The 18,048-nt window shown below is 38.0% G+C and overlaps 1 protein-coding gene across 3 annotated transcripts in view; it reads right to left on the bottom strand.

The window, feature by feature from the left end:
* The window catches only part of LOC149572837 (zinc transporter), a 148,549-nt gene that overhangs the window by 52,714 nt on the left and 77,787 nt on the right, over window positions 1-18,048 (bottom strand). For all 3 annotated transcript variants that reach the window (XR_016359985.1, XR_016359986.1, XM_089813912.1), the window contains exon 10: window positions 15,458-15,575. Coding sequence is in view for 1 of the 3 variants with exons in the window: in XM_089813912.1 (XP_089670038.1) it covers window positions 15,463-15,575 (113 nt within the window). In the remaining 2 variants the exon portion in view is untranslated. The remainder of the gene's footprint in view (window positions 1-15,457; window positions 15,576-18,048) is intronic.

The raw sequence follows: 18,048 nt of genomic DNA, 5'->3' as shown, positions 1-18,048 counted from the left end.
ATTGCTCTTTCTATCTAATCGTACAGAATAACCCTTCAAGAAGTTTGAACAGTCTTATAACTTTATTCATGTTCTCCTATGTACGGCCGTACAGTGGATTTATTCATCAGCAAATGACTGTACAATACAGTGGTGTTTGCCTCTAGTCATGGTCTCCTATCTATCCAAGGTCGTACAGTACCAATTGCTACTCCTTACATGCCTGGTCATTGTAGTATAGTGGTGAGTATTCCCCCTGTCACACAGGTGACCCAGGTTCGTTCCCCAGCAACGGCACCTAATGTTTACCATACAAGGTAAAAGGATACTTATCGCATGTAGTACAGTAAGATATAACACAGAACAGATACTTTATTCATATACACAATATGCACTCTAATGCTTACAATAAGGATTATGATGATGTCCCAAAGTCCCTTTCGGACGGCGTACATATACTTTCCCGAAGTGGTGACTCAACTATCACGCGCCCTTTCGGATACAATTCTACCCATCAATTACAATATAGAATTTGTTGACAACATTGATAAAGACAGGGGTTGCTAATGAGGTGTAAATAATAACCGGCAATGCAGTGAAATGCGTGGCAATGAGTAGGATCCTCCAAAACAACTATTGCACACCTTTTTGCTCTTCTTGTGCAACACATGTTTTTGAAATTTCTTTTGGAGGACATTGGAAAATTGGAGTGGGTGAGACCAGTTGTAGAGGATGCAAGAAAGGTAACAATATATATCTACAACCACCCTTGGGTTCTCCGCTTGATGAGAGAATTCACCCATGGGAAGGAGTTGGTTAGACCTACTGCCACAAGGTTTGCAACAATTTTCTTAACGTTGCAAAGTGTTATTGCTTCTTTGAATCCTTTAAAGAAATTGTATGAGAGTCAACCATTAGCAAACCCAAGCTATCCAAAGAAGCTTGATGGATAGAGTGTTGCAGAAATTGTCTTTGACAACCAACTTTTTGATGGTGCTACAGAAATTGCTAGGTAACTTGGAAACTTCAAAAGTTAAATATTAAATTTTGTTGTATTAAGTAATCAAGTCTTTCATTATTAATTTGTAACTCTAGCCTCTGATTAATGATAAATAAAATTCTAGTTTTTAATTGAAGCTAACAATGCCCTTGGTTAAGTTCTCTACTTGGTAGGATGGTGAGCAAACACAAATGGGGTATCTTTATGAGACCATGGATAGGGCCAAAGAGGTTGTGACAAACTACTACAAGGGGAACAGCCTAAAATTTAACCCCATATGGGAAACTATTCGGAGTTGGAACAATCAGCTCCACCAATCCATTCATGCAGCAGGGTACTTCCTCAACACTTGCTTTTGCTTCTCTCCATCCTATGGGGATCCCAATGGAGAAGGTCATGGAGGGCTTCATTGATTGCATGAAGAGGATGGTACTCGGGGTTGAGATGAGAGACCTCATTTTGGCCAAGATGGAAGTGTATTAGAATGCAATAGGAAAGGTATTCTCCTTAGACTTGGCAAGAAGAGAAAAGAACACTCAAACTCCAAGTACAATATTTGGATTTTTGGTATCTTTTGCATGCATGATAAGTAGACGCAATATTTTGCCATAATCAATAATCAAAAGGGTTGTGGTCTTGTTTAGATGCAGTGCAACCAATTTTATAGAGGTATTTTGAGGTCATGCAGTACAAGAACAAGATCGATGAGGCAATAAGATTGATTGCTTTACAAGTCTCCGACAGTCTACAACTTCATCTTGATGGGTGCAATACCCCTCTAACTATGTGGACCAAAATTGAAGGCTTGTTTGTTACAGTGAATGAGTTCAGGGAACTTCAGATTGAGGCAGAGCTTACCTCTCTTATACTGGATTCTTTTCCTTCCATTGAGGACTTCTTGATGAAGTTCAATCAACAGAGATCTTTATTGCAGGGTTGTGGGAAGACCAAGACTGATACCGAGCGCATCTACCTAATTCTTTCTAAGCTTCATGGAAACTTTTAGATTTTTTCTTCTACCTTCTATTCCACCAAAGATGCTTTGGGTAATAGATTTGTCATGTCATACTTTGAGGTTTTTTGTGATCGTTTGACTCGAGAGCAAGCTAAGCTCTCTTAGTTGGATTCTCTCACAGACTCATGCATTGGTAGCTCGACCATCTTCAGGGACGAAGGAGGACTCAGAAATCTTATTCTACAGAGTCTCAGATTGATTCCAACACTCACTGTTCATTAGGGCTACCTCCTCCTAAGGGGGGTAAACCAAAGACCGAAGTGTGCTTATTGTAATAAGCCTAATCATGATGAGTCATATTGCTATGAAAAGAAGTTAGATGACTATGCCAAACAGATTTCAAATTTGAGAGGTCTCCTTCAGAAGAGCAACATTGGTATTCCTTCTACTTCTCACAAATATTCATCATCATCATTTCAATTAGACAGTAAAGATACAGGAAAGGGTCATGCACTATGTGCAACTACTATTCCTCATTCTTCTAGATGGTTATTGGATTCAAGTGTTTCACACCAAATGGCATCTTCTCAGGATTTGTTCTCTTCTTTTGAGGCTTCTCCTACTCCACACATTTTGATGGGGGAACAACACTATTATGACTCCATGTGGGAAAGGTTCTATTGACATTGATGATGGTACATTTCATGATGTACTTTGTGTTCCATCTTTGTCCTCTAACCTTCACTCTATTTATTAGATTACACACAGTGGAACAGGGAAGACAATTGAGTTTGCACAGGATTCAATGCATATCAAAGATAGTATGACAGGCAATATTATTGCTACAAGGACTATTGATCATGCTTCCTGTCTATATTCCTTCTCACATTTTCGTCCACCATCTCCACTATCGGAGACTCTCTCTTTTTTCACAAGATTCTATTAAGGTGAAGTCGGTTCGCTTGAACTTATGTGTTGTTCCCAAGACTAGTGTTGTGACTTCTACACCTCCACCTCTTGTTTAGATTCCATCTCTTACACAAGATTACTCTTCAGCATTGCCTACTATTGCAGCTCCAATCATTGAGCCACATATTGGAGTTGTTGAGGATATATCAGAGGACACACATCTCCTCTCAGATGACATATTCAGCACACCTGTTATCTCACCTCCATTGGAGATTCCATTTCAAGATTTTCATGCTTTCTCCTTTGAGCACCAGCTAGGACTTCCAGTTACACCTTACATACATGGGTTTTATCATCCTTGTCTACTATCTTTGTTTCCTTCAGATTGGAGCCACATTGGTATGTTCATCGACACAGGAGTTCTATCATTCTGGGAGGGCTATGGAGTCTCAAGCTTCTATCATGGAGGCTTTCATTGTACTTATGGTCTTGAGAGATTCTCTTGAGATGTTTTATTTGTGCACCCTTTTTCTATCTCTTTTTGGAGTAGAGTTTTTCCCACCGGATTTTCTCTATTTCTCTGTTTCATAGAGATTTGATTGAGTACCTCATCAGGCATTGTTGTCGGGACCCAAGTTTGCTTTCAACTTTGCATTGTAGTTTCTTTGCTCTTTCTACATTGTTTGTAGTTGCATTGTTGCTCATCTTAGGGGTGGTGTTAGAGTAAAGCCTTAATTTAATTTTATTTATTAAATGTGTTTTACTCCCTTCTTAAGATTTCACTTTGTGCACTTATGCATTCTCATTTAATAATTAATTAGTAATTATTAAATAGCATTTACCTTTTAGGTTACCCTTTTTCAGGTTTCAATCTCCTTTAAGGATAGAGCATTTGTAATTATCTATTATCTTTTTCATTTCTGAGAATACAATTTGCATATTTTCAAAGCAAAACCCTTGCCTCCTCGTCTTTTTCTTCTCAATGACAAGTTTTTACATGCAGATATTCTTCAAGCTTTGTAGATTTGTATTGCTCAAATCCTTCAATTGGTAGGTAGTCTCATCTACCTTACTGCTACTAGGCTTAATCTCAGTTTTGCAATGAGTTACATTTCACGTTTCATGAAATCCCCTAAGGTTGATCATTGGGTAGCAGCAAAGCGTGTGCTACGTTATGTGAAGGGCACTTTTGATTTGGTCTTTTGTACAGCACTTATGATTGTTACCTTCTTCCTCCCTTAGTGTATCCCTTTCAAGTAGGAAGGATATTTTCTTAACTTGGGGTTTGTTCATCAACTTGTTATTTTCCAAATGATTTGTATTAGCATCCCTTCCATTAGGGTGTGATCTAAGTTTGTTAATTGAAGTATTCATATTTTTCAAGGCTTCCATGAGGACCTGGGCTCTTTCATTTTGTTTCGTTAGTGTCTTCATTGTTATTTCCATGACTGAATTCATTTCTTCGTTAGTTAATTCCTCAATTGTATTGTTTAATTTTGGGTTAGATTTAATTACTAGCTTCCTCTTTTCTCTTTCTAATGTCTTTTGAACCCTTTGGCTAGTTTGCATTAACTACTTCCCACAAGATGGCAAGAAAGACTCTCTGATACCAATTGTAATGTATGCTAGTAGGGTTGAAAATGATAAACACATATTTAACATTATAAGTCCTAGGAATATATTCATAACAACAATTCCAAGTATCCAATCATATTACTATTTGGCCTAAGGATGGAGTAGGTGTTATCCAAGTTGCCTAGAAACCAACAGTGGACTCCCTCAAAGTTTAAAGCTTCATGTCCATATCATGAAGGCTTACAGAATGCTGACCCCTACCCTCTCTTGGGATAGGATCCATTTGCTTGGATTTATACAAGCCCCTCCTTGGCAACATCACACACTTCCTTCCATAAATCAAGTAATAATAAGATTGAAAATTAATCTCTATATACAATTAGAATTATTTGATTTATATATCTTGAATACAGACCTACATACTTACATGCATACAAAGATATATATCAGTCATGCTTGCTTATTAATTAACAGAACTACAAGTTTTTGTACATACCTAACTCATATATTCATAAGCATAATGGTTGGTGCTTGTAAATGTTTTTGATAAGAAAAACAAGTTTTACAAGAATCCTGAAACCCAAAAGTTATTACATATCATAGGGCTGTAAAAAAAAATCAAAAGCCTAGAAACAGTACTACAGCCAACCAAAAGGCCAGAACGAAAGTCAGGCAAAAATAGCGATGGCGAGTGGGAGTGGTAGGGGTAAAGGGCAGGGAAATGTGGCTTTTCAAAATTCGAAACCTATCATGGACGAGATTCCTCTAGTAGGGCGGGATCAGAAACATGGCTCGGGGCACAGATCGCAAGGAGGTGACGGAGTGTGTCAAGGAAACTCTAAGATCGGAGATGTGATAGAGAATGGAGATGGGGACCCACATTTCCTTGGCAAGGATCCGGACAAATCTTTTCCAACCTCGAAGGTGGGTCAGCTTGGTGCACATTATGCAAAACAGTCTTCTCTATTTGGAGTTAAACCAACTAGTAAGTCTTCTTTCCCACCGGTTAAGGTACTCTCTGGGTTGGAAAAGGGTTCATGTGCGATTGCAATTTCGGATGAGCTAGTAGATCACAACATTGCTACAATGGCTTCTTCCCTGGTGGGTAAGTTCATTGGGCAAAGGCCGAATATAAATACTGTTAGAGCTTTCACGCAAAAGAAATGGAAACTTGAGGGATAGATCACTATAACTGCGATGGCCAAAGGTTTTCTGTCTTTTGAATTTTCTTGCAGTGAGGATTTGTCAAACATTTTGTGTGAAGGACCTTGGGTTATAGGTCACTCGACACTGGTCCTCCAGAAGTGGACTTCAAAGCTGGATTTGAATGATTCCTTTTTTGTGCAAGCTCCAATGTGGGTCAGACTTCTAGAGCTTCCGTTGGAGTTCTGGAATGAGGATGTGTTTGTAGGAGTGGCAAGCTCCTTTGGTGTGCTTCTATCTATAGATCTGGTAACTACATCCAAAAGAAGACTCACGTATGCTCGTATCTGTATTGGAGTTCAGGAAGGGGATGATATGTTAGAGGTTGTGTGTTTTCATTTTAAACTAGGTATGCATGTCCAAAAGTTGGTTTATGAAAGTGTTCCTTTTGCATGTTTCCATTGTTTGAAATCGGGTCACAAGGCTAATCAGTGCCCGAAGACTAAAGAGGAAAAGAGTAGAAAAAAGCAATTTCAAAATCTAGTAAGGAGAAAAAGATATGGAAAACGAAGGAAATTAAGGATAGTCCAAAGATTCAGGGAGGGTGAAAATCCCTATACAAGATGGGCATGAATCAGAACAGAATGGATCAAAGGTGGGCAAGGAGTTTGAAGAACTGGTTCCTGCAATACCGGATTCTCAGACCATAGAATCAGATCAGATTGGACCCGAGTTGGGTAAGGAGTTTCTCAAGCCACAGAGGGGACTATCCCAGTAAAGGAATTGATGGTCACAAAGCTAGCTGCTCCCCAGATCTATGAGGGGATAAGTGAGTATTCAAATGGAGACAAAGGGATTGAAAAGGAGATAGAAACAGTTCAGTATGTGATACCTCTATAGGAAATTATGATTTCATCTCCAGTGGAGAGGGGGGAGGAGAATAGATTGAATGATAAAATGGAGGTAGTGAGGGAAACACAAGGATATCAGGAAACCGCGGTGGTCACCTCATCTTCTATGAAGGATCATTCTGCTTCTTGTAATTTGGAAGAGAGGCTTATGTACATGGTTAGATTTTCTTCCCCTAGTAAGATTTCAAGAATTGTGGAATGGCTTGACAATAACAAGGGGAGTGAGGTAAAGAACAAAAAGAAGAATAGTAGGGATCCTTCCCCTGTGTCACTAGCGATGACCAGAAGCCGAGTGAAAGCGCATGTGGGAATAAAGCAAAAGCCAACAAGCAGAAAGAGTTCAAGCCAAGTTATGCAAGAGGAGGCTAGAAGGAATTTGGCGGATGGGAGCCAAAGAACCATTTTGGAATGCTCCGAAAAAAAGAAATGAAGATTATATCCTGGAATATAAGGGGCCTAAATGGGACCCATAAACAGGAGGTGGTTAGGAATATGATTAGAGAACAAAAACCTAATTTTATGTTGATCCAAGAAACGAAAATGAAGAAGGAAATTTTGGGAAAGATTTCCTTTAGCAACACCATGGCTGGTGAAGCAACCAATTCTGAGGGTGCTTCAGGAGGCCGGCTTACTCTCTTTAACAATAAAAATTTTATAATCTCTTCTTTGTATAATGAAGGGTATATCCTCTTATATAAAGTGTTGCATAGGAATAGCAATAATTCGTGGTTTCTTTTGAATGTGTATGCCCCAAATACTAAAAGGGAAAGGAAGAATTATTGGACAAAGCTTTGTTCTATTATTCAAAATTGTAATCTCAATAAGGGTTTAATAATGGGAGATTTCAATACACCCTTACTGATGAGGAAAAATTAGGAGGTCTGGCCCTAGATTTGGATAGCAAGCTGGATCTTTCTAACTTCATTAATAGTTTGGCTCTTCTAGATGTTGATCTCTCGAGGGGGGGTTTACACTTGGTCTAACAAGCGAATTGGGAGGGAGTGTATCCAAGTTCGTCTAGACTGTGCTCTCATCTCTGTGGATTGGTTGAATTCCTTTTCCTGTAAGCTCTCCCTTCTCCCTGGAGTTGGGTCGGATCATTCCCCCGTCTCCCTTTCGATTGCTGCTCTCAAGGCTAGGAGAAATTATCCTTTCCAGTTTGAAAAGATGTGGATATCTCATCTGGACCTTTTGGATAGAATCTCCTCTTGGTGGAATATTGAGGTGGAAGGGACTACTATGTTTAGGGTTGCCAAGAAATTGAGCAATGTTAAACGCAATATTAAAGTCTGGAATAAGACAGATTTTGGACATATTTTTCGGGAAAAAGAGGAAAAGTCAGATATGCTTAGTAGTATTCAAGATACTATCCAGAAGGAAGGATATAATGATCAGAACAGGAATATAGAGATGTCAATTCTCATTGATCTGCATAACGTTATAAGCAGAGAAGAGAACTTTTGGAGACAAAGATCTCGTAATAATTGGCTAAATGAGGGCGATCAAAACACTAGATTTTATCACCTTTCCACCCTTAAGCATAGAGCAAATAACAGGATTTCAAGGATTAAGAATGGTCAAGTTCTTTTGACAAAGGTAAATGATATTGCTGTTGAAGTTGTTTCTTTTTTCTCTTTTCTTCTTACTTGGGACCCCTTGTTATCTGTGGTGGACAAAAATAAAATTGTTTTATCTCTTCCCCAAGTAATTCAACCTCACCACAATAAAATGTTGCGGGCTATTCCTAAGGCTCAGGAAGTTAAACATGCTTTGTTCTCTCTTCCAGCAGATAAAGCCCCTGGGCCAGATGGTTTTCCTACGTTCTTTTTTCAAGTATATTGGGAGGTGGTCATGGAGGATGTTGTCAAGGCAGTGCAGGAATTTTTTGGGGCCCGAAATCTCCTTAAAGAGCTCAATTCTACATTTTTGGTCCTCATTCCTAAAGTTCCAGGGGTAGATTCAATGGATCAATTTAGGTCCATTAGTCTTTGTAATTCTTTCTACAAGATCATTTCGAAGGTGTTGACAACCAAAATTCTTAACATTCTGCCTTTGATCATATCCCAGTAGCAAACGAGTTTTGTCCCTAGAAGATAGATCCTAGATTCTAACATGTTGGTTCATGAAGTTATTCATTCGCTAGAAGCGGATAAAAGAGAAGGCCTCCTTCTCAAGTTGGATCTATCTAAAGCCTATGACCGGGTGGATTGGAATTTCCTTGGTTCTGTTCTCCAGGCTTTTGGTTTTGATCATGAGGTGTGTAAACTCATTTCTCAACTTATTTCTACTTCTTCGCTTGCTATTCTGATCAATGGAGCTCCTTCTAATTTTTTCAAACCTTCAAGAGGCTTACGGCAGGGGGACCCCTTGTCACCTATCTTGTTCATTATTATGGTTGAGTGTATTGGTAGGTTGATTCTAAGAAAAAGACAGGATGGGGTACTAAGAGGTATTAAGCCTTCTTCAAGTCTTGTTACTTTTACTCATCAATAGTTTGTGGATGACACTATCATGGGAGGGGAAGCTTTGGTTCAGGAGGCTAAAGAGATGAAGAAATTATTGGATGTGTATGTCAGGGGATCAGGCCAGCTTATTAATTGGGCAAAAAGCTTAATTTTCTTTATTAACACTCCTATTGAAAGACAAAGGAAGATTGCAAGGATTCTTGGGTGTGGGATTAGTAACCTTCCAACTAACTATCTTGGTTTGCCGTTGGGAACTAAGCCACCAGATCAATTCTGGAATGGAATTCTTGACAGGTTCAATAAGAAGTTGGTTGGTTGGAAAGGTACTACTTTAAGTCAAGTTGGTAAATGTCTTCTGGTGAAATCCACACTTCAGAATCTCCCAATGTATGCTCTAAGTCTCTTTGGGATTCCGAATAAACATGCTAATAAAATGGAAAAGATCCAGAGAGATTTTCTTTGGTCTGGGCTAGAAGATCACAAAAGATACCCTCTTGTGGCTTGGGATAATGTTTGCCTCCCTAAGAGCTATGGAGGTCTTGGAATAAGAAAACTAAGACACCTTAATGAGGCTCTTCTACCTAAGCAGATATGGGGCATTTTCAAAAGCTCGGGGGAATAGAGAGATGTTTTAGTGGAGAAGTATATTAGAAGGCCTTCTCTTAGGTTTTTGCTTAATGATCAGCATATTCCGAATGGCTTGGTCATTTGGAATGGTATTCTTAAAGCAAGAGACGTGGCTAATTCTAAGACCAAGTGGAAAGTGGGAAATGGTGAAGACATTCTCTTCTGGCATGATAACTAGTTGATTCAAGGTCCTCTCATTAACAATCCTCTCTATGACAAGTGGGCTAATACCTGCATTAGGAAAATTGGAGTGAAAGTAAGAGACTACAAAACAAACCAAGGATGGAGAGACCTGTCTATCATTTTGAATGATCTCAAGCCAATAATGGTGATGCTGAATACAATGATTTTGAATAATAAGAGGGATGAATTTAATATGGGAGGATAATACTAATGGTTGCTACTCGGTAGCATCGGGGTATAACTCCCTCTAGAGCCTGAAAGAGAAACCTCCATGGGCTAAGGCCTAGTTGCCAGGGCTTACCCCTAAGATTAACATATTCTTCTAGTTGATGTTACAAGACAAAATTCTTACCTTGGATAATCTAGCAAAGAAAGGTCAATATATCCCAAACAGATGTATTCTCTGTAAGCATCATTTGGAGATAGTGAATCATATTTTTATTCATTGTCCATACTCCATGGAGGTCTGGGAATTGCTCACAAAGAAATATGGGGTTGGTGCAAGCCAAATAATGTTTTGGAATTCTTTTGTCAATAGGATAGTATTTATAAAGGAACTAATTTGCATGCCATAAGCTACTAGACTTTGCCTCACTTCTACTAGGGAATATGGAAGGAGAGAAATAATTGAATCTTTAGAGACAGGGAGGTTCCTGCTTATGTGCTTGTGGATAAAATCAATAGCACTATGAAGGATATTTTTCAAATAAGAAAGGGAGGAGATATTGAGGATAGAGATAGGAATAAGGAAAAGGACAAAAGGACCAAAAGAGAGGAGGCGAAGTGGAAAATCCCACTTGAGGGTTGACATAAATCCCACCTGAGGGTTGACATAAAGCCAACTTTGATGGAGCGGCTAAAAGGAACCCTGGTCTTTCTAGATGTGGAGGAATAATTAGAAACAGTCATGGCAGTGGAGTTGTTGCTCTTGCTTACCCCCTGGGAACCCAAACAAATCATTTTGCTAAAGCCAGTGCTGCTCTTCGGACTGTTAAATTAGCTCTGGATGTAGGAGTCAAAAATTTATGGCTGGAGGGGGTCTCAAATAATATTATCAAATGTATTAAAGGGAGTATTCATCCTGCTTGGTCAATTGCAAATATAATTGAAGAAATCTGTATAACTCTTGGAAAATTTGAACACATTTATGTTAGTCATGAGTACAGGGAGGCTAACTCGGTGGCTGACTGGTTTGCCAACGAAGCAATAAAGAAAGAAACGATGATGATATGGAATAACGGCGGAAATATTCTGATAGATGCTAAAAGCCTAATCGATCAGGAGAGGATCCAGGGAAGTACGGGCGTAATCCTAAATTAATTATGGAAATTATTATTAGTATGGGTGAAAGCCACCACATAAATGGTAAATACGGATGGAGCAGGTGGGTGATGTTTATTGTGTCAAATCGACACGCTTAGTGGGTAGTTTATTTCCTTTACCACTTTTACGGCATCAAAAGACGAAACGGTGAAAAACAAAGCAGTATTATACAGAGTATCCAGTCGATAGCGAAAGGGAAACAGAGGAAGGCGTTTATGAGAATTGTAAACGTTCAAGCTACAGAGATGGTGGGTGAAAGGAGCAGGAAAGAACCAGTGGGTGAGGCGGACAAATGGAAGCAAAGAACAAAAGTTTGGGAGAAGCTTGAAAAGGGTGGAATTGCAAATTATATTCCCAAGCTTCATGGATACAATCCAGCGATAACCAATCTTATGGTTAATTCGTGAAAGATGGTAGGGTTAAAGTGGATGGGTGTCGTATCAAATTACTGTGGATGTTATTGCCCAGGTCACTAAAATTCCAAACGAGGGTCTAAAATTCTACAGAGACAAAAAGGTGTCTACGAATGCGGTTAAGGATTTCGCAAAGAACATAGAAGAGAAAAAGGAACTGGTGAAGAGCAAGACGTACTATGAGATGGATTCAATTAAAAAACTTTGGAGGTATGTACTCAGAGCCATTATTGAATATATATCTCTAGACACCAGATTCGATAGGGTTAGAACCCATCACTTTGTTTTGCTTTATCATTTTCGTTATGGGGTTAAGGTTTCCTTTCCATTTTATGGTTAATTCGTGAAAAGACGGTAGGGTTAAAGTGGATGGGTGTCGTATCAAATTACTGTGGATGTTATTGCCCAGGTCACTAAAATTCCAAACGAGGGTTTAAAATTCTACAGAGACAAAAAGGTGTCTACGAATGCGGTTAAGGATTTCGCAAAGAACATAGAAGAGAAAAAGGAACTGGTGAAGAGCAAGACGTACTATGAGATGGATTCAATTAAAAAACTTTGAAGGTATGTACTCAGAGCCATTATTGAATATATATCTCTAGACACCAGATTCGATAGGGTTAGAACCCATCACTTTGTTTTGCTTTATCATTTTCGTTATGGGGTTAAGGTTTCCTTTCCATTTTATTTGTTTTCCTCTATGAATAAGAGCATTTCTGGGCACAAGAAAAAACCCACTTCTAACCCGACCCTACATGAGGGTTTAGTGCTTTTGATATATGAGCATTTTAAGGCTCAATCTAGAAGTAAAACCCTAGCTCATGCTGGGGCTGCCTCTGAAGACACTGGGAGCTCTATCTTCTCTTCAGACTCGAAATAGACTCAAAGTATTAGCTCGGAGGAGGATGAAGCTCTGCATTCGTCCGGAAAGAAGGCAAGGGGTAAAGATAAGGATATGCCTACTTGATCAAAGATGCTGTGTAGGAAAAGTCCCAAGGGTCTTGGACCCAAAATTGTTGATCAGGGGGAAGAGGAATATAATGAAGGTGGTGAAAACATGGATATTGATGAGGAGAAAAAGTGTGAGGAAGATTAAGAGACGAAGGAGCCAGTTGAAAACTCTAGGAAGAAACAGAGGAGGATTAAAGAGGAGGACAGACCTGTAGAGTGGAAAACTATTTCTGGTCTTGAAATTTTGGTGCTCTCACCCTCCCCAAGTCTCCCTCAGGAGTACGAAAAGGAAAAAACGAAGGAAGGAAGTGGTGAAGTGGTTATAAAAGATGGACATCTGGCGTGGAAAAACTTTAATGTCAGAACTTCGAAGATGGGTATAGTGAGGGAGGCCATGAATCAACAAATCCTAGAAGAGAGAGGGAAAGGTCCAGATGGAGGATCTTATCGATCCAACATTGGTGGCTATAACTGATAATGCGAGGAAGTGGGAATGAACCTGTTTAATAATGCAAGAAATAGCATGATAGATAATTTCAGATCAATTAAATGGTTGTTTCATGAACTGGAAGAGGTTAAAGAAAGAACGGGACAGCTGGAAAGCCAAGGGAAGAAATTTGAGGGAGGGAATGTCACAGATCAAGGGGACGCTATTAGGTTGGTCGAAAAAAGGATGAAAATTTTGGAGACCTACAACCATAACATGGCTAACCAAATCATCTCCATTCTGAACTCTCTCAATGAAAACATTGTTACTCTTGCTAGAAAGCTGAAAGCCAGTGGTCTTCTGGAGGATAATGAGGAAAAGGATAGAGATGAAGACAGGAAGGATGATGAAACCATCACAGACATATCCCATAGCCAGCTGGATAGGACTTGCCTGAAGAAACAGAAGCAAATGGATGAGGAGTGTCAGAAAGCCTATGAAGCGGCGGAAACAATGCAGGACCTTGAAAGGAAAGTGGTGGAGTAAGGTCTATCTTTGTGCCTTCATGAAATATATATATTTATGTTGGTAACTACAAAACCGATACTGTTCTGCAGAATTATCTATGAAACCTGAAATATGGACTCCCTAAAGTCAATGATATTTGTGTTTGATGTCTTGATTCCATTTTATATCATTCTATGTTTATGTTATCTCCTTTGATGCCCTTCCTAGCCCTGATTGGTTTATATTTATAGACCCCTGTGTAAGGGGTGCGTTCTTTCCAATTGAACCAACACTGTCGTCCCTTGACTGTTTAGATTTTATTTTTGTTTCCCTACTTACGTGCCTGTCAACGTTCTTTGGAGACTGTATTGCATTGTAATTAGATAATTATTATCTCTAGTTAACCAATACTTAGTATTTATATTTTATATTTGTAATTAAATAATGCGATTGATAATTATTATTTCCCTACTTACGTGCCTGTCAACATTCTTTGGAGACTGTATTGCATTGTTATTAGATAATTATTATCTCTAGTTAACCAATACTTAGTATTTATATTTTATATTTGTAATTAAATAATACGATTGATAATTGTAATTTCAATTATAATTCTATCAAATAATAAGAATCGTTAAATTATTATTTAATTAATAAATTTAATTAATCACTTATTTAAATCTAATTGATATATTCAATTAATGTGTGTGTGTATATTTATTAAACATTTATTATAAACAGGGGTTACAACACTTTGCTTCTAAGAGTTAGCAAGTGTCCAGAATATCTACTTGGGATTTGTGAAATGGTTTAACCACCCCATGTGAGATCCTTAACTGGGGTGGTAGCAATTTCTTAAACAGATCCATGTTTTGGGAGAAATGGCCAGCTCAATTCCCTTTAAGCGGTATAAGAGTAGGGTTGCAGGTTCAAATTCCCTTGGATAATGCTAAGAGGCCAATTGTTAGCAAGTGTCCAGCATATCTCCTCCAGATTTGTGACATAATTTAACAACCTCCTGTGAGATCCTTAACTGGGATGGTAGCAGTTTCCCAAACAGATGCATCTTTTGGGAGAAAGAGCCAGCTCAACACCCTATACTAAGTAGTACTGTTCTCAGGCCTTGCTACAACATACCCCAGGTCAAATTGAAAGCATTTTTGTCCAGAAAGCACAGACTAGAATCTGGTCAATAATCAAGTAACTTGTAGATCTAACATCCCATTCACTGTGTAGATTCAAGTAGAATAGGAACAGGAACAAGAAATTCAAAAGGCACAGTACCATAGGAATCCGGGACCAGGAGATGCCTACAAAATGTTCTCCAAATATCAACATTTTCTAGTAAGAAATGGACAAACCCATGGTTGTCTCCTGGATGTATGACAGAAATTTAAGGATGAGTTCAGCTAGTACCAAACTTGAATTTCCTCAATCATGGAGAATGGAATTCCAACCAAACTAACCATCACATTCAAAGTATAATTACTTGTAATCCAAACAAGCTATGTCATTACTGTCTAAAGTTTTAGAAACTCCTGGGGAATTCATCCTGCACACAAGAGAAGACCATGCACACTCCAAAAAGTCTTATATAAAACTTTCCACATAATCTATTGATAACTTACCCAGGTGAATCCTTACTTTCTACAAGTATGCAAAATAAATTGCCTCCATTAACAATCCCACCTCATGAATTACAACTTTTCTACCACAAATCCCACCATAAGTTTAGCTTCATTACACAATTATTTGACGGCAAGACATATTTGTCAACCTCATTTGGAGAAATTTGTTTGTGGATGCCACTTACATAACACAAACACATCATTGAACACTAGTTTTAACATACCAAACTCACTAGAAATAAACATTTAGATGTAACTGACAAGTACTTATAGTTAAAACTTGGTCAAACTTCAAAGAATTCCAAATAATAGCAAACAGTTAGTTAGGACAACAATTTTTGTATAGTTAGAAAATTGAAAACTTCCACCAACTTTAAGATAGAACCAATTGTCGATAATGTAATACTTTGGAGTTGATAAAAGAGAATCAATATTGGACATGTTAAATAAAAATTACATACCATAGCTATGAGGGAAGTGGAGACATTGTAATTGAATCATCAAATTCTTCACCAGCTGCATTCACAGCATATATAGGATCCCGTCTTGTACGTTCTAAAGAAGTTGCTTCAAACATCCCTGCAGTATTTAATCAGATTTACAATTTATCCAAACAAATATAGCATGTCAACTATATGCAAGGCATTATGGTTGCCTGTGATTAGAGAAGAACTCAATGATTTAGCTATAAAATCAAGAAATATGTCAAGAAACTAGCTAGATTCTCATTGTGCAATTAAATTTAATCACATTTTGTTTAAGTCTAGTTGATTAAAAATTATACGAACAGCAAAGAGTTTGTTCTCAAGTTCAAGAATCTCATTGAAAAATAAGATCAAACAAAAGAAGCAATCTAAGAGACAAAGAAAGTTGAGGAGCATTATCCGAAGGCCAATCCAGCAGGTCTTGGGGTTAAAAAAATACTATATGCATTATAGAATAAGCTGCAATAATTCAGTTATTTGAACTTTATATTTGATTTAGTTCTGCAGTACAGTGAACTGCATCCTAGAAATAAATTATTTGCCAACAAATTCAGCAGCAATACACGATAGTTCCCTTGTTAATGAGATGATCATAAAACAGATGTTGAGATTAGGTGCATCCTACAAATCGCCACTGGAGTATTTCATCAAAGATATTTATGATAGTCAGTATTTTATCCCAGGCAGGCTGAAAATGGGGCTCCGATCAGCTCTCAATCAGGATAGTTCATTATAAGGGTTTTCTTCTTTCTGGATTCCAGATCCACTAATGAAGAAAAGGCTGTGTTAGAGGGTATCAAGATCACAGCCTTGCTGGGTTACAGAAAGTTGATCATGGAGAGTGAGTCCCAGTCAATTATCTTGGGTTTGAGAACAGGGGACAGTAAGGAAAGGAAATTTGATGTTTTTCCCAAGGCTTTCCTTCACTGTAAACAATTTGAAAAAGAGCTCTTCCTTCATTGCTTCAGGAAGTGGAACAAAGCAGCAGAACTTTTGTCAAATGTAGGTATCGATCCACTTGCCTTTTCGGTCACAGTAGGCAATAATTTAGACCAGTGGGAGATCCTTCTTGCTAATTCTTGGAAGAGGATAAAAGATTTCAATGGTGATCTCATTCAATATCTTGTAGACTATCCACATCCTCAAAGATCCATCGTTTTTTTGTGCCATCACAATTGGAAAACTACATGATGTTGAAATTGTTAACAATTGGAAAACCAAAATTTTGTAGACAAATTCAATAGTAGTCAAATCTTATCTCCAACTCCCTTCTTGGTAGCAATTGCTTCTACCTATGGAACACTTCTTGAAAATATTACTACTGCGTTACCTGATTCATACATCCGGCCCGCAGACCGGATCTAGGTTTGTGCCAAGTCCAGATTTGTAAACCAGTATGTACTAGATTCACGCAAGATCCGTAACTAGCCCTGCGCATCCATGCATATTTGCGGTCCGCGAATCAGCACGGATCCACAAGGTCATTTACGGACCCTGCACATGTCTGGCACAAACCCAGGGTGAATCTAACATGGACCCACAGACCAAATGAGTCTATAAGTATTCATGAAATCAATGTAATGATTTTCTTTTGAATCATAATGTTTATCCTTGACATTTGGCATTGGTCACTGGTTAAGCATCAAGTGTTCATAGTACAAAATTATTTAGTTTTACAATTATGTATATTTCTCTTACATTTTGTAATATATAATGCATGTGTTTATACTTTTTAAGTGTATATATACTTAAGAATCCTTACAAATCATAATGGGAAAAAAAATCACAAATCCACGAACCCGAATCCGTCCCCGAACCCAAATCAGTAACTTAGGATTACTACACATCATCAAAAGCTTTTTCATTTTATAGTTAAATCATCATAAAAATTCTCCGTTCATCTTGTTTTTCTTTTGATTAAAGTAAACAAAATTGTTTGGTTTCTTGAGTTAATTTGATGGCTTGGTTGGAACTTACCATTGCAGCTTTTGCTTTTCTCTAGTGCCCCCTATTGATCCATCTATATATTTGTTTACCCTCATAAAAATTGCATCTCTAAGATACAAGCAATATGAAGCACCATATCAAATGCATCAACAAGAATTAAATTTGTATACACTTCATCTATGTATCTTGGACTTACGACATCTAAAAGGATATAGTGAGATGAGGATATGTTTTTAACCATTCCTTTTAATAACATCAGCTGAAATTATATTATACTTTAATGGGGATCTTCAAGTGCATTTACTATAGTTTTCTTAACTTGCCACTATAAAAGAAAATATTTTTTCATCTCATCAAATTCTTTTTACATATATAGACTTTTGGTGGCTATGCAAACAACTCTTTAACTAATATTTAAACTATCCTCTGTCTCAGCCTTTTCCTAAGGAGTCACCATGGACCTATTGGAGTCCTACTTGGCTTTTTCCTTTGGGTGTGGCTCTAGAAGCAACGTCCAACACCAGGTATCACTATGATCATAAATCATAACTAGAATGATTCTTAGATGTTGGTGCACAAGAATATTAGTCTTCTTTTCATTCCAAATTATTTTTCCTCAT

Source organism: Cupressus sempervirens, chromosome 2, assembly GCF_028749045.1.
Source record: "Cupressus sempervirens isolate cs-2001-9-10 chromosome 2, ASM2874904v1, whole genome shotgun sequence".
Classification (NCBI taxonomy): domain Eukaryota; kingdom Viridiplantae; phylum Streptophyta; class Pinopsida; order Cupressales; family Cupressaceae; genus Cupressus; species Cupressus sempervirens.
This window is presented reverse-complemented; position numbering and strand designations above follow the sequence as displayed.